The 21,711-nt window shown below is 43.8% G+C and overlaps 1 protein-coding gene across 3 annotated transcripts in view; it reads right to left on the bottom strand.

The window, feature by feature from the left end:
- The window catches only part of megf8 (multiple EGF-like-domains 8), a 35,129-nt gene extending 13,523 nt beyond the window's left edge, over window positions 1-21,606 (bottom strand). The window contains exons 1-30 of one of the 3 annotated variants that reach the window (XM_080427681.1): window positions 21,222-21,606; window positions 19,387-19,576; window positions 18,873-19,036; window positions 17,905-18,117; window positions 17,166-17,346; window positions 16,547-16,635; window positions 15,215-15,428; window positions 14,783-14,966; window positions 14,185-14,330; window positions 13,267-13,377; window positions 12,972-13,123; window positions 12,691-12,792; window positions 12,153-12,300; window positions 11,554-11,717; window positions 10,360-10,563; window positions 9,659-9,859; window positions 8,500-8,745; window positions 8,104-8,222; window positions 6,972-7,103; window positions 6,602-6,715; window positions 5,708-5,791; window positions 4,716-4,970; window positions 4,113-4,297; window positions 3,642-3,855; window positions 3,079-3,319; window positions 2,680-2,812; window positions 2,301-2,551; window positions 2,087-2,197; window positions 463-581; window positions 68-305 (exon numbers count right to left, since the gene is read on the bottom strand). In XM_080427681.1, the coding sequence (XP_080283807.1) occupies window positions 68-305; window positions 463-581; window positions 2,087-2,197; window positions 2,301-2,551; window positions 2,680-2,812; window positions 3,079-3,319; window positions 3,642-3,855; window positions 4,113-4,297; window positions 4,716-4,970; window positions 5,708-5,791; window positions 6,602-6,715; window positions 6,972-7,103; window positions 8,104-8,222; window positions 8,500-8,745; window positions 9,659-9,859; window positions 10,360-10,563; window positions 11,554-11,717; window positions 12,153-12,300; window positions 12,691-12,792; window positions 12,972-13,123; window positions 13,267-13,377; window positions 14,185-14,330; window positions 14,783-14,966; window positions 15,215-15,428; window positions 16,547-16,635; window positions 17,166-17,346; window positions 17,905-18,117; window positions 18,873-19,036; window positions 19,387-19,576; window positions 21,222-21,245 (4,929 nt within the window). In that variant the 5' untranslated portion in view covers window positions 21,246-21,606. Of the gene's footprint in view, window positions 1-67; window positions 306-462; window positions 582-2,086; window positions 2,198-2,300; window positions 2,552-2,679; window positions 2,813-3,078; window positions 3,320-3,641; window positions 3,856-4,112; window positions 4,298-4,715; window positions 4,971-5,707; window positions 5,792-6,601; window positions 6,716-6,971; window positions 7,104-8,103; window positions 8,223-8,499; window positions 8,746-9,658; window positions 9,860-10,359; window positions 10,564-11,553; window positions 11,718-12,152; window positions 12,301-12,690; window positions 12,793-12,971; window positions 13,124-13,266; window positions 13,378-14,184; window positions 14,331-14,782; window positions 14,967-15,214; window positions 15,429-16,546; window positions 16,636-17,165; window positions 17,347-17,904; window positions 18,118-18,872; window positions 19,037-19,386; window positions 19,577-20,461; window positions 20,601-21,221 lie in introns of those variants that run through there. The other 2 variants (XM_080427682.1, XM_080427683.1) reach the window with 2 other exon arrangements.
- Window positions 21,607-21,711: the final 105 nt, after the last annotated feature.

The raw sequence follows: 21,711 nt of genomic DNA, 5'->3' as shown, positions 1-21,711 counted from the left end.
TCTAATAATATACTATATAATATATAGTATAAGACATATATATGTGCGTGTATCCCATAGTTCTCACCTTGTACTCTCTCCAGACTAAACTGCTGAGGTTGAGACTCCAGGTGTCCATGGCAACACCCTTCTCGGTGACCCCGCCCACCACCATCATAAAGTTGTGACTGGCTCCCTTGCCGCCGGGGAGAGGCTCGTGGTTGGTCAACAGGGCAGAGGCGTGGTGGTAGCGAGGGATGGGGGTGGAGCCTTCTTCTGCTGAGCTCGTCAACATCTGGGTCCAACGGTGCTCTGACACTGAATATCTGAACCAGACGGCAAGCATGTCACTCATACATTCAGTGATGGACATACAACGTCTGAATTTACAACCTCAAATTGTGGCTTTAATATGGCAAATCAATAATACTGGAGACTCCTTTTTTTTTTTAAAGGGTTGTCAAATAAGATGTCATTGTTCACCTGTAGACGTTTCCCAGGATACCCTCTGAGAGAGAGAGTCCCCCGTACATCCAGAGGTTCCCCTGGGGCCCAGAGAGCAGAGAGTGGCCCATCCTCTGGAGGAACCTGTGAGCTTGGTTCTGTGGGGCAAGAGTCAGTTTAGGGACTTTAATACGTAGTTGTGTTCAGTGTGATTACATTGTGCTTGCTATATATTTTAGATGATATAAATTATAATAAGTTGGAGAACACATTTTTGGGCGGTGAAACCGCCCCTATATGTGAGGTTTGGATATTTGCACACCAAATCCTGCGCTGTGATTGGCCACAAATGTACCCCCCTAACCCTGCACCGTGATTGGCCAATCACAGTCTATTCAGGACTGTGATTGGCTAGGGAAACATGACACATGTGCATAGCCCTATAAATAGGACCATAACTTAAAAAAAACCATAAATGTGTTTTTTTTAAGTTATGGTTTCTTCCATCACTTCTTCCATCACTTCTTCCATCACTGTCATGACCACTGTGACCACACCGCCCACTTCACACTGGGTGTGATTTTTGGGCGGTGAAACCGCCCCTATAAGTGAGGTTTGGAAATTTGTACAATTATCTTGGGCAGTGAAACCGCCCCTATAAGTGAGGCTTGGAAATTTGTACAATTATCCTGCGCTGTGATTGGCCAATCACAATCTATTCAGGACTGTGATTGGCCAGTGTCACATGACACATGTGCATAGCCCTATATAAGAAACCATAACTTTAAAAAAAAAACATAAATTGTTTTTTTTAAAGTTATGGTTTCGTCCATCATAAAGAGTGTTTCAATAAATGTATTTATCTTTTGTACATGATTGGTTGACTCCATTCAGTATTGTGATTAGCTAGCAAGACACCGCCCACTTCACACAGGGTGTGATTTTTGGGCGGTGAAACCGCCCCTATAAGTGAGATTTGGAAAAATGTACATTTTCCTGCGCTGTGATCTGGGCCCAGGAAATATGTACAATTATCCTGCGCTGTGATTGGCCAATCACGGTCTATTCAGGACTGTGATTGGCCAGTGTCACATGACACATGTGCACAGCCCTATATAAGCAACCATAACTTGAAAAAAACCAAATATTTGTTTTTTTCAAGTTATGGTTTCGTCCATCATAAAGAGTGTTTCAATAAATGTATTTATCTTTTGTACAGGATTGGTTGACTCCATTCAGTATTGTGATAAGCTAGCAAGACACCGCCCACTTCACACAGGGTGTGATTTTTTAAATTAAACTAATATTTATATTTAGGCCATTTTCATTTACTGGCGGTATCTGTTCATCTGTTTTTATCAATACCAAAATCAAACTTTCCCCTCTGAAATTAATACTATTAGTAGTAGTTATTTAGGATGCCCCTGGAAATTAATAATGTTGTATTGTATTATAGATGGGATAATGTTTCAATATTGCCAAGAATATAGGGATACATTTACTACGTGACCCTGTCTTGCGCCTACCGTACAGAAAGGCTAAGAGGGAAAGAGAGCAGGGGAGATTAAGAAAACTAGACTAGAGAGGTGAATGCAAAAGAGAGAAGCTTCAATTACTTGGGTAGTTCGAGTGCATGATTGTGTAGCCATATTAAGTCGCTTACCACTGTGAATTGTGTGTTCAATAGCGTTTCCCACACCAAGCTACTGGAGTCCACGGGAACAGAGCAATCGGAGCCACCCCAGCCATCGGAGCACACACACACTCCCAGCGACTGAGACGAGCAAAGATATCAATTAGCTCTTCACAAGGAACTTGGGTACACATTGGTAGACTACATGCAAATCAGCAGTCTCAAAAGCCATCGCAGCACTTACTATATTACAAGATCCTCTTTCCTCTCCAAGTCCACATTCCTGGGGGCAGACTGGCCGGTCACAGTGAGGCCCGCCATGGCCCTGGGGACACTGGCAGAGGCCTCCTTCGCACTGAGCGTCTCCCTGGCACACCGGTGACCCGTCCTCTCCGCCATCTGCACTCTGGCGACAGCGCCGCACCCAGTAGGAAGCGTTGAAGCCCTGGGGTCTGTCTGAGGACACGTTGGCCTCAAAGTAGACCGAGATCACACCTGGTGGTAAAAAAAATATTATAAGTGTTAAGAGTTAAGAGTTCTCAAACCATTCAATTTGCCAATTAAAACGATATAAAATGAACAAATCTGTGCAATATATACAAGGAGCAGGCATTAGTTGTTACCCGAGGTGGCCTCCACTGTGATTGGCTGGGTCCTGGTGGTCCCACAAAACGCCCCAATCAGATTGTGGTCTGAATGCACCACTCCGTTGCCCAGGAAGCGAGGAAGGCCGTCAAAAACATAGATGTAGGAGCTCTGAGAGACAAACAGGAGATTTATGGCAACGTGTCATGGGAATTCTGATACATTATATCATGTGTGTGAGAAATTCTCTACTGTCATCAATTCAAAAGCACACACGACATGGCAGTTCTTTTTTAAAGAAGAGGTCTTAGTTGATATGGCTCAATGGCTTGTCCATAATGTGCTTTCTTTGATGTCAGCAATCATTTTGTAGAAGCTGATATCGATATTAAAATTATTTGCATGCCCACGTCCAGTCAGTAGTACTCAGTACTCACAGCACACTGCGTGTGGGAGTCAGGGTGCAGCGTGAGGGCCACAGGGGGACACAGCTGACCGGGGAGACATGGAGCCAGGTTCTCGGTCACAGACAGAACCCACAGGCAGTGAGACAGGCCTCCCTTTCCCCCGATGCCTCCTCGCCACCCCAGGGAAGAGGAGAGAGGCAGGGGGGAGGTGGAGGTAGTGGAGAGCAATATGGACCGTCCTTGACACTGGCGGAAGCATGTGCCGTTGTTGCTGAGGGAGAGAGAGAGAGAAATGATGAAGAGACAAGAGACTAGGCACGTTATTATTTAAGCAAAACAAAAGTCCCATCAGTATTGATGGGACTTGATGTATCCTCAGACTTGTGTTGTGCCATGAGGTTTTTTAAGCACAGGGGCATTATGAGACAGAGATAAAACTCGGAAAACACAGAAAGATTTAGAGATTTTCTCATTTGTACAGGCTTTAATATCTTGTTGCTTCAAAACTAATAGAACATAAAATAAAAATAATATATTTACTCTGACAATCAAAAACAGAACCGATCTGTTGCGGATCTGTAAGGTGTTCTCACCTGGGGTCTCCGTAGTATCCAGCCAGGCAGGACTCGCAGTGTGTTCCCTGGGTGTTGTGGGTGCAGTAGCACTGGCCCGTCTGGTTGTGGCAGTAGCCCTGCAGCGGGTCACCATGGCCGTTACACTCACATGGCACACAGCCGCCACCGCCAGCCAGAGCCGAACCAAAACCACCTGGACGACAGTGCTCACAGTGGGGGCCCGTGGTCCAGTCTAAACGCGGGGGGGGCAGAGAAGACAGGATATGAGAGACAGAAAGAGAGCGAAGGAAAGAATGCAAAAGATAGCAAACAAAGGGAAAGAAGGAAAGAAAGAAAATTCTTTTTTTTTAAAACCAAGGCAAAGAAAGATAGGGTGAACAAGAGACAAAGCAAACAAAGACATTGACATATAATGTAGCATCTATATGTACACACACAGGAGAGACACCAGAAAAAGTTTGCAAAGCCCAGCCATCTGTCATGTCTCACCCTGACACTGGTCGCAGATCCCCGGGGCAGTGATGCAAGTGGAGTGGAAGTTGCAGCCGCAGTCGACGTCACACTCTACCCCACTCAGCACCAGGGTAGCAGGGTCGGACGTCCAGCCAAGGGAGCATTCACACTCGAACCGTGGGCTGCCGCTGCACTGGCCCTTGCGACACTCATTATAACAACTGGGGGGAGAGAATCAAGTCAGAATGTCAGAATTGAGGAGTGCAGTGGCAGCAGGGTTCAGAAAGTATCAATGTTGATAAACATGAGAATGTATACATTGATTGAATACAATGGAACGATAAGCACTACAGTAGACAAACTAAACACCACTATAAACATGAACATCCATGATAAAATAAAGGAGTGAAAAGTGTCAGAATGAGTATAAATGGATCCAAATGGACCCTTATGGGTCCCTTAACACACACAGAGTTAATTTACAAGGGCTTACAAAGCCTGACAGGCGGGGGAGATGACTCAAATAGGACAAGGGGTGTTAACACAAGGTAAGATGGTGGCACACATTATCGATGACTTATGCCCCATAGGGAGGGAAGAGCATACTGTAAGTAAGAAAGTAAAATGGTGGCTCCTTACGTCTGGTTGCAGTGCAGAGTGCCGTCCCCCGTGTATCCCCTCTCACAGTGGCACTCGTAGGAGGTGGGGGTGTTGACGCATGTGGCGAAGGCGTGGCAATTGTGGAGCCCCAGCCTGCACTCCTCCACGTCGGGACAGGAGGGATAGGACCAGACGGCGTCCCACTCCCCCTCGTCCAGGAGCTCCAGTCGTTCCAGTTCGATGTCCATGTCCATTTCAATGGGCCGCGGCGGGGCCAACGTCTGGGGATCTGGGCTGAAGGACGAGAGATGGTAAATGTGAGAAATCAAACAGGAAGGACACGATAACCTGTTTAGACTAGGCCTGGATATTAACCCACTTAACTACTTAAACCCTCAATACTCAGTAGAACCTCCCCAGAATATGGATGCTGGGATTCAAGAGGTTAATACTGAAACTGTAAATACTGAATCTGATATTTCATATACCTAATACTTTTGACATATAGTTACGGTAGTTTTTGTTTATGTAAAGCGTCCTTGGGTTTTGAAAGGCGCTATATAAATTCAAGTTTTATTATTATCATTATTATTACCGGTAGTTAGGTAACTGGAGGTACTTTTTTTGTGCCCGGGACACACAAGTTCCAAGCAGGCTGAGGTGATACAAATGGCGACTACGAATTGGTCAGTGAATCCTTACTTGCGATGCACAGATGCATCCACGACGGATGACTGCATGGAAGCTCACAAGTCTTGCGTGTTGTTACGGCCACATGATAATTGTTTTATATTTGCATTTTCTATCTTCTCTTTGTGAGGATGTCTCCCCTGTGTAGCCTAATTGCTGTTGTTAGAAATCGGTGATATTAGACTGCTGTTTGTCTGTGTTTGCTCTAAGGAGCTCTGAGAGCATACTAATGTAACCAAATGGACTCTTTCTGCTGCTAAAACTGGCATTAATTGCCAACACTTTCACAGAGTGACACTAGTAGGAAAGCACGCAATGTAGTAGGGGTTCAGGTTTCTTACTTGGCAGCCCTGGCTTCAGCCACAGCCACACTGCAGTTGTAGACAGAGGGGTCATCCATCCCTGCCCAGTCTCCTCTCAGACATCTGCGTACATGGGTGGAATACAGGTAAGGAATGGCAAAAACACAGCAACAATCAAGGGCACTCGTACATCAGTAATTACCCTTTGTGAAAGAATGGGAGTTAGGTGCCAACAATGCTAAATAATAACAATAAAACTAATGACACAGTAGAGCAGACATTGGGGCAGAAGACAACTTTACATGGGAACGGGGAGAAAAAACACCTCGCTGGTATTCAGCCACTTAACACATTCCCTGCCAGAGGCTTTTTTTTATTTTACTTCCCCCAGTGCCAGTGTTTAATTTTTTTTTACACAGGAGCCGAGATACAGGATTTTAAAGTAATAAGTTAACCAAGGAGTGAATGGAGCTAGAAATCTTTGGATCGTGATATCTCTGGTTCTGTGTGGATAAATTGAAAAAAAAAAGACAAAAAAAAAAAAAAAAAAAAACTTTTTTTTTTGAAAAACGGTTATACTCGTGGATGGCAGACTTTGGCAGTAAACGGGTGTATTTTTCATCAACGGTTATACTCGTGATTGGCAGGTAAAGTGTTAAGCCTGATGTACACTACATTGCATGACGTTGTCACATGGTCAAAATAGCCGATCTACAAGGTGACAACCTGTCGCGATGAGACTCGTTGTGAGCTTGTAGATTGCCTATTTTCGCCATGCTACACCGCCGTACTACAAAGTAAATTAAGCATATAAGACTAGGCTATTTTAGAGATTTTTTGCCTATAATGCCCTGCCGAAAATAGGGAAGCCAGGTTGGAAGTGGATCTGTGTCGGGTCTCTGCACGTTAAATCACGTGTTTGCCTTTTCTTACTTTCCAATCGTAGGGTTGTTGTAGTCACCACACCAGCCACACTGGAATGTCCGCAGGCAGTCTGTGCAAGTACTCAAAGCCGAGCACTGCTTACACTGGGGCACCGAGTGGACACTGGGCCGTAGATGAAATACAAAAAGTGAATTATACACCACTGACTGACTGACAAAAATGTACATAGAATGCTGTTTTCTACACAATATGACATAGCTACAACAATATTATGCTTTTTTTTTTGTTGCCGTGAAGGTAACCAGCAGCAACAAACAAAACCTTTAAAAAAGTGGTAACTCAAGCGTTCAGTTGAAACAAGGACAAGATTTATGTTGAGAAAAGAAAACTCAAACATGGACCTCATTGCAGTGCTTACCTGTCATACCAGTCTCTGCATTCTCCATACGGATACTTAGTGAGGTAGGCAGCGAAGTAGAAGCAGGCCTGAGCAGACTCACACCACGCACACTGGCTAGAGTTAGACAGACACTCCCCGCACGTCTTCCGCCTAAGTTAGACAGACAGAAAAAAAGTCCTGTTATTTAATCTCCTTTTCTCTTTTGAAGATTTATTTGATTTCAACTGGACAAATTACTTCCATACACAGTTTTTTTGTTTGATTTAATCATTTTACCACTGTAGGCAATTAATATTTAGTTTTTATGTGGAGAATAATCAAGTCATTGAGTATAATTTCAACTTTCAATGTTTGTTTGCTTTTGTAACTCACACCTGTAATGATTTGCCATTGTAGGTGGAAAGTGCGTAACATTCCACTGAGAGGTCAACTCGGATGGCTGAGGTGAGATTCAAGCATTGGTGGTATAGTAAGTAAGTAAGTAAGTAAGTAAGTAAGTAAGTACATTTTATTTATAAAGCACATTTCAAAACAAGGTTACAAAGTGCTATACAATGGAACATGATTAAACAAAATTAACAAGTTAACAACAGAGTATAAAGGTATATAAATAGAGTAATAAAACAATACAACAAGGATTAAAACAAAGCAATTTGTCCATGAAAGTCAGGTAGAACTTCATGGGTAAAATGCTTACGGAACAAATGTGTTTTTAACATCCTCTTAAAACCTTCAACAGACTCTGCATTTTTTAGGGCCAATGGTAGGGCGTTCCACAGTGTGGGAGCAACCACTGCAAAAGCCCGGTCACCCTTTGTTTTGAGATTGGACGCAGGTATTTTAAGAAGGCCTTTGTCAGAGGACCTGAGGGATCTCACATTGTCCTTAGGGGGCAGTAGGTCCGAAATAAAAGGTGGGGCCAGCCCGTGTAATGCTTTATAAGTAGTTAAAATAATTTTAAAATCTATTCTGGACTTAGTGGTAGCATAGCTGCTTGCCATGCAGTTGACCTGGGTTAAATTCCCAGCCAATGCATTATCTCTACCTTTTCACACAAGGCACAATGTCATTGCCATGTGAGTTTGTTTTGAGGACAAAAAGTAGGTGGGTGGAAGCCAACTGGGTCAGAGGATTCAGAGATATTACTCACTGATTGCAGACTTTAGGACACCCCACTGGGTCACGGATGGAACCCTCTAGTCTTCCCCGCCGGCTGCACTGGTAGTCGCCTTTCTTACTGAAGTTGATTTGCCACTCGCAGTATGGGTCCTGCAGGTTAGATTTCATTTTCAATCATTTTACTCATGTACTCATTCAGTCTGTCGACATTCAGTTAAAAATGTCTATTTTCAGCTTGAGAGTTCTGTCTTGAAAATAACTTTGTGAGTCCTGTGAGTTGAACTCTTACTCATCAACATACATTTTGTCTTATATTTAGGCAGATAAGTCATTTTGCACTGGAACCCATCATATAATGGCAACATCAGCAGCACAGAGACAAACAAACGGCCATCATATACAGTATCTCCCATCGCAACATGGTTACCTGAGTGCATGCTGAGCAGTCCCTGTATTCCTCGCACAGCGTGCAGTGCTGTGGAGCCAACAGCAGATGGCGCTGGGTGTCTCCTTGCTCCTCGGGGCAGGGCTCTTCTTCTTGGTTGGCCCGCAGGAGGCAGCGGGCAAGGGATGGACACCAGCCGCAAGACTGGTCCGACAGACAGGCCAGGCAGGACATGTACCCCGAGCAGAATCCCGAGCGGTACGGCTCCAAGAACAGGAAGGAGATCTCCTAGAAAGAAATTAACCAGACTAAGCGACTAGGAAGATATCAGAACTAGGGGTGTGCCGATACACTAATTTCACCAAACGATACGATACGATATTTGGCTCACAACTTCGATGCGATTTCGATACGATACGATACGCACTTTCTTTTATTATGAAAATATATGGGGGAGAAAAAAAGCAAATGCAAACAAATATTTCTGTTTTTGCATTATTCAGAAATGCAAACTTGTAGCTTTTCAGCTTCCACTAGCCGTTTTGAATCCAAATAGGGCAATAGTGTGACACCTGACCCGAAAAAACAACAACATATTGTCACCCTTTTCACCTCGGGGCTGTTTGCATGCCTGATTATTATTATTGTCTAAAAAAAAAAAAAAAAAAAAAAAACGATATTTTTTTCCCCCAAAACGATACATATCGTCACGAAAACGTATCGCGATATATCGCGGGACGATATATCGGCACACCCCTAATCAGAACATGTTTGTTTTTAGGTTTTTTTCATGGGCAACAAGGACACTTGGTTACCATAACATGTCTTATAACTTTTGTCCATTCACTCAATTCTGTATTAATCACTAAAATACTGTTGCACTCGTATTACTGGACCCCTTTCATGTGCAGCTGTACAATGATTCCACATTATGACGCTACACTGATCCACTGTGCTAGAAGTCAGGCCCTATTGTTGACAGCTTAAGCGCTATATACTACTTATCCAACCCAATATACTTATAGGGAAAACAGCCCATGTACAAGCTCACACCATATCGCAAATTTTTACTTGTAATGAGTTTGAAGATATACTATTTTCTTTTAAAATTGTCACTAAATGTCACTGAGAAAAACTGCATCCGTTAAACTAAAACAACTTCCTGTGCAGCTGCCCCATGTATTTCGGACTTGGCACTCACACTTCCTCCCGGCAGTGCCGTCCTGTTCCAGATGAGGGCCATCTCGCTGGTTTGTCCCGAGCCCGAGTTGTTGAGGTAGCCCTCAGCCTGGACCAGGTAGCGGTTCCCCCGGGTAAGGTTGGGGAAAAGACGACTCCCGTCCGGACGGGTCAGTAGCTTCAGCTCCTTCTCCTGCTGAGCTGCCCAGCGACCGACCACCTCCTTCTCACCGCAACCAAAGGGAGAGGAGGAGAAGGAGAAGGGAGGACAGGGAGGTAGTACAGAAGTAAAGAAGAGTGGAGAAGGGCTTAATAAAATAGCAATGTAGAAACGAAAAAGACATGTAGCTCTTTCACCGTAATATGTCATTATTTAACATTTGTACTTACAGTACAATATCATTTTGGGAAAAAAAACTAAAACATGCAGATGTTCACTGAAGTCTTTTGTCTATTTGTCAAAACAGGAGTGAAAGCTGTAATCCATAACTTCCATGTTCTACTGGGATTTGAGTCCAGCCCTCCCTGCATGAGAGACCAACTTTCTACCACTCTGCCAATAAGGCATCAGGAGCTTCAAGAAGTACTAGTTGTCAACCACTAGGTGTCGTACCGACACCCAGGTCTAAATTTCTCAACCTTCAACCACTGCAGATGTTCTAGTTATACCATGAAGATTCAAATAAAACTCCCTAGTGTCATTTCGGAACAGACGTCTCTCACCAGTTGGTTGGAGTTAGACCCAGGTGCCATGCGGGCCTCAAAGTGGAGCCTCTGGATGCGAGCCCACATGGCGACCGTCTCGCTAGGAGGGGGAGCGGGCGGAGGAGCTCCCCACAGAGGGTGGATGAAGCCGCGGAACTGCAGAGCGACGTCCATCTCCGTGGTGGGGCTCAGGATAATGTTGGTGCTTCGGAGGATGGATACCTGCGGGAAGTGGGGTGAGAATGGATGGAGGAAGGTGGAGGATGGATAGATAGATGGAGGTGGACACCCATCAACAGAGGCACTATTATCTACTGGCTGCTGCACACAGTCTACTTATGACATAGTACGCCTCTCTATGAGCATGTGGCAAAAAGCAGCAGGGAAGAATGGAAATAAAAGAGAATTAGAACTGAGCAATAAAAGAAAGTCACTTGAAATACACATGGCAGAAAAGAAACAATAAAAACTGTGATTTGTGACATTTAAGTTTAACCACTTAAACCCTATATACTATATATCAAATAGCGAAAATATCCGTTTTACAAGCTTGATTATGATTAACCCATTAAGACCTGGGACGCATCTGTGTCATTTTTAGATTTGAGCTAAAAAGCATTATTTTACACTTTGGCTATTTAAAAATAGCAGATATACAAGCTCATAGCGCAGCACCGAGTGCCACGCTACGAGCTTGTAGATCTGCTATTTTAGAAAAATCGTGAAAATGTGTGCAAATCTTTGAATACATATTTTTTCAAGTGAACTTTGTAACTCAAATCTTTGCTTCTGGGGGGTCCCCTGGAACAAAATATTTTGAGATGGGGGTCAGCGGCCAAATACATATACATTTTGGGGTCCTTCACATGAAAAAGTTTGAGAACCACTGACATAGTAAAATAAGTTTTAAAAAAAAAACAGTTTAGAAGACATTTTGTAGATGGGTTAACAAACAAACAAAAGTGTGAAAATAGCAGATCTACAAGCTCACAACACATCGCAGCGTGGCACGTTGTGAGCTTGTAGATCTACTATTTTTGATCACCTATGTCTGACATGCCCAGAATAGGGATGCATGTGGTTAAATTGGGGGGTTACAGTGTCAAATCAGAAGACTTGGAGGGTTAAGTAGAAGCAGTGAGAAGGAGTGGGGGGGGGGGGGTTAGTGCTGTAGTTACATAGCAAAAGGATTTAAGATTTGGGACTCCGTACCTTGTCAGGCTGGGAGTCGTTGCGGGGGTGCTGGAAGGTGAGCAGGTGCAGTCCCGGGACATAGTTCTCGGTGCGACAGGAGTGGAGGGAGGTTAAGAAACGGGTACGCTCCCCCCACCAGCCGTACGCCCCAGAGATCTGGTCCACGCGGCACGCACTTCGCTCTGCGAGACCGAGAGGGAGAGGTCAGCACACAACAGAAGATACACTTGACCTCTTATGAGATTATATAATGTATTTTGTTCAAAAAGAAAAAAAGACAGTTTTCAAACGATGCATTTACTGGACTGAAACCAGTGCTGTCAATGCATCTCATCTGGGTGGTGCGTTCACAAACAAAAGGGTGAGAAACGAGGTGACCTGACTGTGCCCAAGCACGTTTGCAGCAGGAGAGGCAACTTGGATTGCAGTCGGAGTTGCCCATTGCTTGTCAAGCGAGCGCAGTCGGGTCATCTCGCTTCATCTATTGACGCGTGCCCCCCAAAAAGAGTCTCAGTGGGAATCATCTCCCATGTCAACTCCCAACTTTCAACGTCAGAGCACAACAAACCCCTCCCTCTTTCCTTTTCTGCCCTCCTTCCTCCCTCCCTGCATCTCACCTGACACCGGTAGGCAAGACTCGTTCTGGACACACCAGCCGAAGTCTCCGGGGGCGTGCACCAGGGAGGGTGGGGTGCCACTGAACACCAGGCAGGACTGGCAGTCGGACAGGAAGCGGGCTAGACCCAGGCAACCGGTGCTGCCACACTGTGGACACACAAGTGGCGGTTACCCATGATAAAGGCAACCTCTAATGATAGATGTTAATGCTGCTAAAATCATGATAACTTCTGCAACTGTAGCATTGTACACATTGAGGTTATCTTAATAATCTGGAGTATAGGGCTAGTTTTTTTCTTTTCTATTAAAGCTATGGCATTCTATATTATCGACCTTTCACCAAGTGCAGAGTGCATTATTTTCTAAATATTAACAGCAAGACAAAAATTGGGATATATAATCATATGGGATTAATTGCGAAATAGTAGCGCGGAACGATTTGATAAGAGCTCCGAGATTCTGTCTATAGTCAGAAAAACACAGACAAAATGTACGTTCATTCCACATTGAAGATGCAATGGCATGGGGGGGTCTTACTGGGTTGGCGGGCTGGTACTCCCGACAGCGACCTTCACACCAGCTGCATTCTGGATTCTTCAAACACATGCTCTCGTCGGGTGCCTCAGCACATACAGCATCCTGAAGAATGCACAAAGGCACCGGCATCACAAAGTGCACTAATACTTCCATCTGATTTATTGTTCATCACTGCCACACCACCTTCTGCCTTGACTCCTTATACACTGCCAACAAGTTAACCAGTCTCCTTCATGACCCAACTTCCAATGCATTCACTCTCTGGTGCTTCCTGCACTCACCCTGCGCCGTGGATCACTGCTGATGAACAGCGGAACTTTGTAAGCCACAAGGTCTCCGCGGGCGACGCCGCTGTAACCCCCAGCAACCAGCAGTACCTGGCCCTCCATCACCGCAGCGACGTGAGAGTATCGTCCTCTCACGGCCCCACCACCTACGAGAAAGTGAGACACTCACGTTTATACAGTTATGTAGCGTTGACCATTTAAGCCATTGCCTACTCGTACTGTCGTATGAGTAGCGAAAATAGCAGATCTATGGTATTTTGGGAAATACGATAATGACACTAGGACTCACTATGTAGCAGACTCTCCCCAGCAGAAACCCACTGATGACATCCTAGGTGGTAAAAGAAGATTTCCTCATCGTAGCACTTCTCCTCTTGGTAATGAATATGCACATTCCCCCCTGAGAATTACAGTTTGCATGGAAAGAAATGGATAAACATTGATTAAGGTCATTGGTCAGTAGAAGAACCCTACTGTTCGATATCTGCTCACTTGGGTGTAAATGTATACATATGCTACATAATAATGATCAATAACCGACCAACTTTAACGGTCATAAACGTTAAACGATTGATTGATTGAATACTTTATTAGCAGGATTGTTAACAGTACAGGTAGTACGGTCAAAGGTTATGCTAAAAGGATAACACAAAAAGCCCCAGGGGGCTTGTTTTGATAAGTTTAAAATTTACCATTTCTAGCTTGTGAAAATGTAAAAATATGAACTGTCACTATTAACTCTCTCAGTGCCAATGAAATAAAAAAATATGTTCATACTGTGCCAGCAATTCTTTTAAAGTAAAAGAAAAGTGCTCAGGAGCCGAGATACAGCCTTTTTCAGTAATAAGTTAAACAAGAAGTGAATGGAGCAGCAAATCTTCGGATCACAATATCTTGGGTTCTGAACATTCTTTAAAAAAATAAAAAAATAAAATAAAGCTCGGGATAACTCGTTCTTGGCACTGAGGGCATTCAGAAAAAACTTACTGGGTAATGGTTAAACGGTTAATTACTAACATCACTAATACAGAGCGATGCATTTAATTGTCCACCCGCATTGGTGGATGCTGTACATCCAACATCACCCACACAGCAGTCAAAACAGGGAAATACTGCCCTGTCGTCGACACACACTGCACAACCACAAGATATTAGATATCAGTCTGTCCTCCAACCGCCAGCCCTGACTCTCTGTCACCACACTCACCGTAGACCACCATGTAGTTGCCGATGACGGTGGCCGAGTGGAAGGCCCTCTCTCTGGGACCCGTGGCCGGGAAACGGGAACGAAATGCCGTCCAGAAGCGCTGGTCGACGTGGAAAGCGTCAGTGTTGTTCACCCTCACGCTGAACCTTGGATAGGGCAGAGGGAGAACAGGGGGTTTTCACATTCCACTCAGTGAAGCAGTGGTAAGGCAGTTGGGTAAAAATCACAACTTTTAAACTGTGACAATGATAAATATTTACGAGTATAAGTGACTACAGGAGCTTTATTGCACTTTTTCATCTTATATGAACATTGACTAACGTTGAATATTTTCAACTAAAATGGGACATTTCCAAATTTACCAATTTCATCCATAGCTATACATTCACAGACAGCGATACACAGCAACAGCACATGTGCTTCGCCCACACAGACACACACACACAAACATATCCAATAATTACACAGCAACCTGTTGTCTACATCATTAACAACCAGTGACAGAAAAACACCCCCACATGCGCTTATGTAAAACAGACCTCACCATCTCCCACTTTAACTAGGTGCCTGTGCAGTGTGAACCTGTGTGTATTTGTACCTCGCAGTGGTGGGCCTGTGGCCACCGTAGACCAGCAGAGTTCTGGAGGGGCTGTGGAACACCATGGAGTGTCCGGCGGTGGCGGGGGGCTTCCCCCCTGTGGACTGAACAGTCTCCCACAGCCCCGAGCCCAAAAGATTGAACCGGTAGAGAGAGGACGAGAACATGTCCTCCTCAGTGCGCCCTGTGAAAGGTACAAACTCCAAGTTAAGTTATATTATCCCAGGTGTACACACGTACACACACACACACACACACACACACACACACACACACACACACACACACACACACACACACACACACACACACACACACACACACACACACACACACACACACACACACACACACACACACACACACACACACACACACACACACACACACACACACACACACACACACACACACACAGTTAGGTGACAATACCTCCAAATACATAGAGATGGTAGTCCACCACAGCTGCCGCGTGATTGGCCAGCTTAGGAGCTCCGGGAGAATTTGATAGGCCGAGCTGCTGCCAGTCATCCTGGGCAGGGCGGTACATCCAGACATCGCTGGCCAGAGTGCCGTCGGCTAGCTCGCCTCCGAAGATAACCATATTACCCTTCCACTCCACTGCTGTGTGGGAGTGACGAGCAGCCTGGAACAGAGGAGGGGCGGGCAGAGAGCCAGGAGGAGAATGAGGAGTACATTATGGTGATCATGATGAATGAGTGCAATTGTGTTCAGAGTGCAGGGATTAAAACAAAACAAGTCTCCCGACTGAAAAGGTTTTGTTAGGCCAAGTCTCAATCTGCAATTTGTGAAAGGAGCCCCTCACACTAGCGCTCTGTTTCCTAAACAATTAGCACAATATGTTAACCCATTCAATGCGCAAACTCATCTCTGTCATTTTAGATTTCTTTGGCTATTCAAAAATAGCTGATATACAAGCTCATAGGGCGGCACCGAGTGCAGCGCTATGAGCTTGTAGAGCTGCTATTTTTGAAAAATCGTTAAACTTTGTGCAAATCTTTGAATACATATTTTTTTAAAGCGAACATTTGTAAAATATTTTGTTCCAGGGACTTCCAGAAGCAAAGATTTGAGTTACAAATATTCTTTAAAAAATATATATATTCAAAGATTTGCCCAAATCTTCAAGATTTTTCTACAATAGCAGATCTACAAGCTGAGCGCCACGCTATGAGCTTGTATATCTGCTATTTTTGAATAGCCAAAGTATAAAATAATGGTTAAAGCTAAAATCTAAAATGACACAGATGCATTCCCGGATTGAATGGATTAAATTATGATGTTTTGGTATTATCACTCTAAACGTATGTTCCTGCTGTTCTACATACAGCCAGATGAAGTAATCGCAGATCGAGGCTTTAATCTTTGCTTGAAATATAAGAGACCTTTATTGGGGTTTTATGAAAGATGCTTGTGAACATGTACATGTATATTGATAGTTTAACCAATTAAAATACTTTTAATTAAATAATTTTTTTAATACCCTATAATTCCATGGGGGAATTTCAGTTTCAGCTTCACCCAGCTGATGGCAACTCAGATGGCTATGATGACGCTTCGGGGAGAGCAGTTTAGGGGTTAAGTGTCTTGCTCAGGGACACTTAAACACAGACCAGGCGGCGAACCGGTGACCTTTCATTTTATTTCAAAGTGTGTGTAATAATTTCTTGTTGTCGCTTTTGTTGGGACAATGTTTTACTGATGCCAGGCTGTATTTATTTTCAGTATACGACATGTACTTACAGGGGAGTGACCGTAGGACCTGTTCTCCCACTGGTTGGAGGTGAAGTTGTATTTGACCAGGTCGCCCAGAGCTCTGTTCAGGTCAAAGCCTGAAACATATCACATAGCAAGATTATTATTAAAACAGGATAAATGTTTTACTCAATTTGTGTTGTGGTTTTGTTTTGCTTTGTCATGTATGTATGTACGTATGTGCGTACGTACACGCACACATGCATGCATTTATGAATGTTTGTGTGTGTTACACACATTCATAAATGCATGCATGTACAGTATGCGTGTGTGTGTGTGTGTGTGTCTCTACAAGCAACGCCAGTTAATTAGATATGGTGAATAAATATCAAATCTAAATGTTCAGCCATAGGTTCTTTCAGAATGTCAGTCAGTGGGATGCATTCGAATTTAACCATGGCAACAGAAGCAAAGTAAGTAACATTGATCTTGAATACAGTATACTATACCACATTCTTATGCTGAACAAATTATGTTATGCGAATACATTGGGGCTGAGTGGGTAAAAAGACAAATCTCTAGTTCATCACAAAATTATAAATGAAACAAAGTAAATTCTATTAATTTACTTACTGTTTTCCTTAAGTAAGTACTGTAGGTGTCTCACCTCCAAACATATACATTGCTCCAGTAGAGGACAGGTAGACCCCAGCAGATCCTGTCCTTGGGGGCATGTAGGGGTCAGCTTCACTCACGCTCCACCACTGCCCCCCTCCGCTGTCGTCACGGAGGCCGAGTTCGCAGCTCTGACCCAGGAAGCCTGAGCTACAGAGACAGCGCTCTCCTTTCTGAAAGACAGTTTAAGAAAGAAAGAGAGCATAGTACAGCTGAGTGGCAAAATCCAAGCCGATATCAAAAGCAATTTTACAGAACCAAAGGACGAGTTCTTATAACAAACTAATGCCCTATTAAAGAGGCTCACTGAAGCCTCATTCTGTGGTGTCCATTATGTCCACATGCAACTGTCTCTTTTTGCCCATTTAGGGAATTCTTCCAAGAGTCCATTTCATAAAGGCATTACTTTAACCCATTTAGACCGGAGGCCGATTCTAAAAACGCCTTCTAAATCCTGACCTACGTTTTCTGAAAAACTTGAAATATTTATTCCAAATTTACAACAAATGTATGTTGCTATATACTGTACATAGCAAAAAGAACCCCAAAAGGTGTTCCCGTCCTGAAAGGTACAGTTACAAATAGGGGTTCCCACCCCAAAATGGGTTAATAAACATAAACAACATAAGAAAGCCAAAATAAGCCTAATACATTATGCATCACAAAATAGCATTAAACACATTAGCAGAAATGTACTTGATGTACATTTCTGTACTTTTATCTCCTCTGACCTTGTCACACTGGCCGTGCTGGGCGCAAGCCTGGGGGGAACAGAGAGGGCTGGTACAGTCCACACCTCCCCAGCCCTGGTGGCACTGGCACTGGGAAGTGGCTGAATCGCAACGGCCATGGCCCCCACAGGCTCCGGGACACAAAGAGAAGGTGTAGGTGGCATTGAAGCCCAAGAGGTTGTAATTAGCGTCACTGAAGAGGTGGAGGAGCATCTGATAAGGAGAGAGAAAGGGAATAGGATTATTCAACATTCATTCATGAGGACAAAATTAACATTATTTTAAACGTTCTTCTATTACTCAAAGAATCAAACAACTTCAATCTATTCAACTATTGTACAATAACTAAGCTATGCTCATAAAGCCCAATACTGATAGAATAAGGCAAAGTCTTGCAGGGAAATTCATAGCCCCCCCCACCGGACAAAATGGTTATGCGATTGGGTTTTTAGGGTCACATCAACCTTATTTTGGTACACATCCCTAGATCTAACCATATAGATTGGACATCCAAGGCCTTAAGTATAGGAGACGTATGTATGAGATGTAGTGCAAACCTAATTAATCTCTATGATAGTGGCTGTATTCAAGTCTGTCTATGTTAAAGTCTTAGTGCCATAAGTCTATTTCCTCCTTGATAACGATCCTTCGGTATTACTGTTATACTGCATTATATAACGGAGGAAAGAAACGTCAAAAGTGTACATTCAAAGGTAAAACAGTATTTTAGTGGACATATCAAGCAGCTCATTCATTAAAAGTACTGGATCTGATATACATTTTCAGTCTCACTCTATCTACTGGCCAGAGAGAAAATGTGAAATACACATGGAAAACATTGTTGCAAATCGTATTCTAAATCACGTCAAGTGGTCTATAATATTACTGTATAGTCTCTAGTCTAGACTCTAGACCATTAGAAGACAGGAAAAAGACAGAAATCTGGAGATTTAAATGGTTGTTATCACCTTGCCAGACTTGGCTTCCATGGTCTGCGGCAGAGTGTTGCCACTCAGGCTGGCCAGAAGAGGGCTTTGGTATGAGTCTCCATCGTACACAAACAGGTAGTCATAGGTACACTCTGTGTCCATGAAGGTGAAGTTCAGGACGATGCGATGATTGTTGGTTGGAGCTAGAGATACAAAGAATGGGAGGGAAATGTCAGCACCCTTTGTCTCAAACTAGCGTTCTATTACACATCTATTCCCTGTGAATGATATTGATTGTGTAACATTACCCAACAGGCAGTTTCAAATGAGCACTGACATGTTAGGACAATTAAAGGAACACTTTGCAGATTAAAATGTGAACAATCTGCTATTTTTGAATAGCCAAAGCTTAAAATAGGGTTAAAGTGGTTCAACTGATTTTGATATTACACTAACACATTTTGCTGGGGACCCACACCCACTGGAACCCCCTCAAGGACCCCTGTGAGAACCACAGCTTTGTATGATGCAAAGTTGTTGCTTATAAATTTACCTTTGATGAGCCACTCGCAGTTCCCATTGACAGAGTAGTTCCCTGGCCCATCTGTGACGTAGCCTGGGGGTCCCCTCAGCACCTGCCTGTGGCCCTTACAGTCCCCTGCCCAGCATCCAGGGGCCCCAGCTAGCAGCAGAACCAGTGGCAGTAGGGACACAGGAAGGAGGGAGGCCATCCTCGCCACCACCTTTTGGGAAGCCAGCAATAACTACAATTTAGGCATTTAACTTAACCAGAGCGACTTACAATTAGCATGGTAACACATACATCAAATGCAGAAAGACAGAACAGTGCCTCAGTAAACTAGGATCACAAGTAAACCAAGAACCTAGCATCAGTCTAAACAATAACTATCAACTAGATGAGTTTGCAGTTGTATGACGTGACGGCAGCCGAATACCAAAATTGCAATACTAAATATTCTGAGAATTCAAATCAAATGTTCTGTTCAGCAAGTACAAGGCAGTAATAATGCAGCAAGAATGTAGACCCGGTAAACAAAATGACATGTTTACAGGTCGAAAATGGGGCCTGTGTAGTGTGCATAACCATCAGAGTATAGCAGGTCAGATTATGACTCATTATGTTATCAGCACCAGTAGAGTGGGATCTGGGATGACTTTGTTTTGGACCTGTGACAGTGAATCTCATGTTTCATACTGATCCAAGAGCCAATGTGATCCGACCACAGCTAACAGCAGGGTTTATTTACACTACAGGCCTGGCTGCCAGGAAGGCTGATACCAGCTTAATGGAACGAAAATGGAACATTCTGATATTTCACAGGTTACCAGTCCTCAGTCTCATTAATAAATACAGTTACACCTGGAACAACTAAACAAACATGCATGCAGGGATGATGCTGCTGCAGGGACGTTCAATTTCATGTAATAAATGAAGTGTATAACGTTTGAGACAAATGGATGCCTGCATGCTGCAATCTCTTGCATTGATGAAAGCTAGGAGGGTGAAAGGATATGCTGTTGCTACAGAGATACGTGCTGAGGCTGAAACACACTAGCATCAACAGAAAACAAATGACACAACACAAATCCCTTGACTGTTTATGCACCTAGTTAGTAGTATAGTAACCTCATCCACTGCACATCGACTTGCACATAGATTGTCTTGCATGGGTAGCTTTCTAGCCAACTACATGATCCATGTACTAAGTATGCTAACAACGCTGTGCGAATACATAGAAATAGGGTTTAAGTCTAAGATATTGCAATTTGCATATTGTAGCTATAATAGCGAGCAGCTAAAAACACCTAGCAGCAGAGCAGATAGCCGCAGGACATCACAACCAGTGTTGCCAGGGTGAGAGAGAAACAAGCAACCAGGGCTACGAAAACAAGCCCAAAAGAAGCCACACCACATCACAGGAGCACTCTAACCCAATACACATTGGCTATTTGAAAATAGCCAATCTGCAAGCTATCTGTTACTTTCAAAGAAAAATCTTAGAGAAGAAAAGTGAACATTTTGGAATAGTTTCAAATTTAAAAAAAATCTTGTATGGGGGTCTCTGGAACAAAATATTTTCAGAAGGTTGGGTCTGCAAATACATATTAATTTGGGTGGTCCTTGACATGAAGGTGTTTGAGAACCACTGGTTTAAACAACATTAGGAAACAACAAGGCCAAAATAAGCAACTACACTTTAGAAACAAGCCCCCCCAAAAACGCAACCCGCAGCTACCAATTTTTACAAGCGACTTCACAGAAAAAAAACAAGCCCAACGTCGCTTATAACAGGCAGACCTGGCAACGCTGCTAGCTAACGGTCGGTAAGACTAATAACGGACAGCTAGCCACATTATAACACTCACCAGTCCCCGTCTCTTCGGCCTCATCGTAGATTTACATGTTCGACGAGGAGCTTCACGCGCAGAAGCCAACAAACAAAGTCGTTCTGCCGGTTAGCAGCTAATGCTGCTAGCTGTTGGGAGTCAAGTGGGTTCACAACAAACACAGCAGCCTGTTTGCTAGCCCAGTTAGCCACCGTCGTTAGCCAGCTTGGCTAGATCCAGATGCGCAATAATACCAACGTTAAACCGGCAGGAAACAACTCCATAATGTTATTATAAGCCTTCTTATTGCTGGAGGTAATTCTTAATAATGCAAGGGTTCGGTTATTATGTGCCACGGCATTGTGCACTGTCTTATGCGGCCAGTACAGTAGCAGCACCACAAGCCCTGCGGTCCATTCTAATAGATGCCTGTTGTTTTGGTGATGCAGTCCAGTCGTTGCTAACACACAAAAGGCAGACCTTTAACTATTGTGGTTCTAGACTGCCCTCTACCGGACATCTCTAGTCT

The sequence above is a fragment of the Gymnoscopelus braueri genome (genome assembly GCF_963280865.1).
Source record: "Gymnoscopelus braueri genome assembly, chromosome: 4".
In the NCBI taxonomy this organism is placed as follows: Eukaryota; Metazoa; Chordata; class Actinopteri; order Myctophiformes; family Myctophidae; genus Gymnoscopelus; species Gymnoscopelus braueri.
Note: the sequence above shows the minus strand (reverse complement) of the source record. Positions and strands in the feature narration are given on the sequence as shown.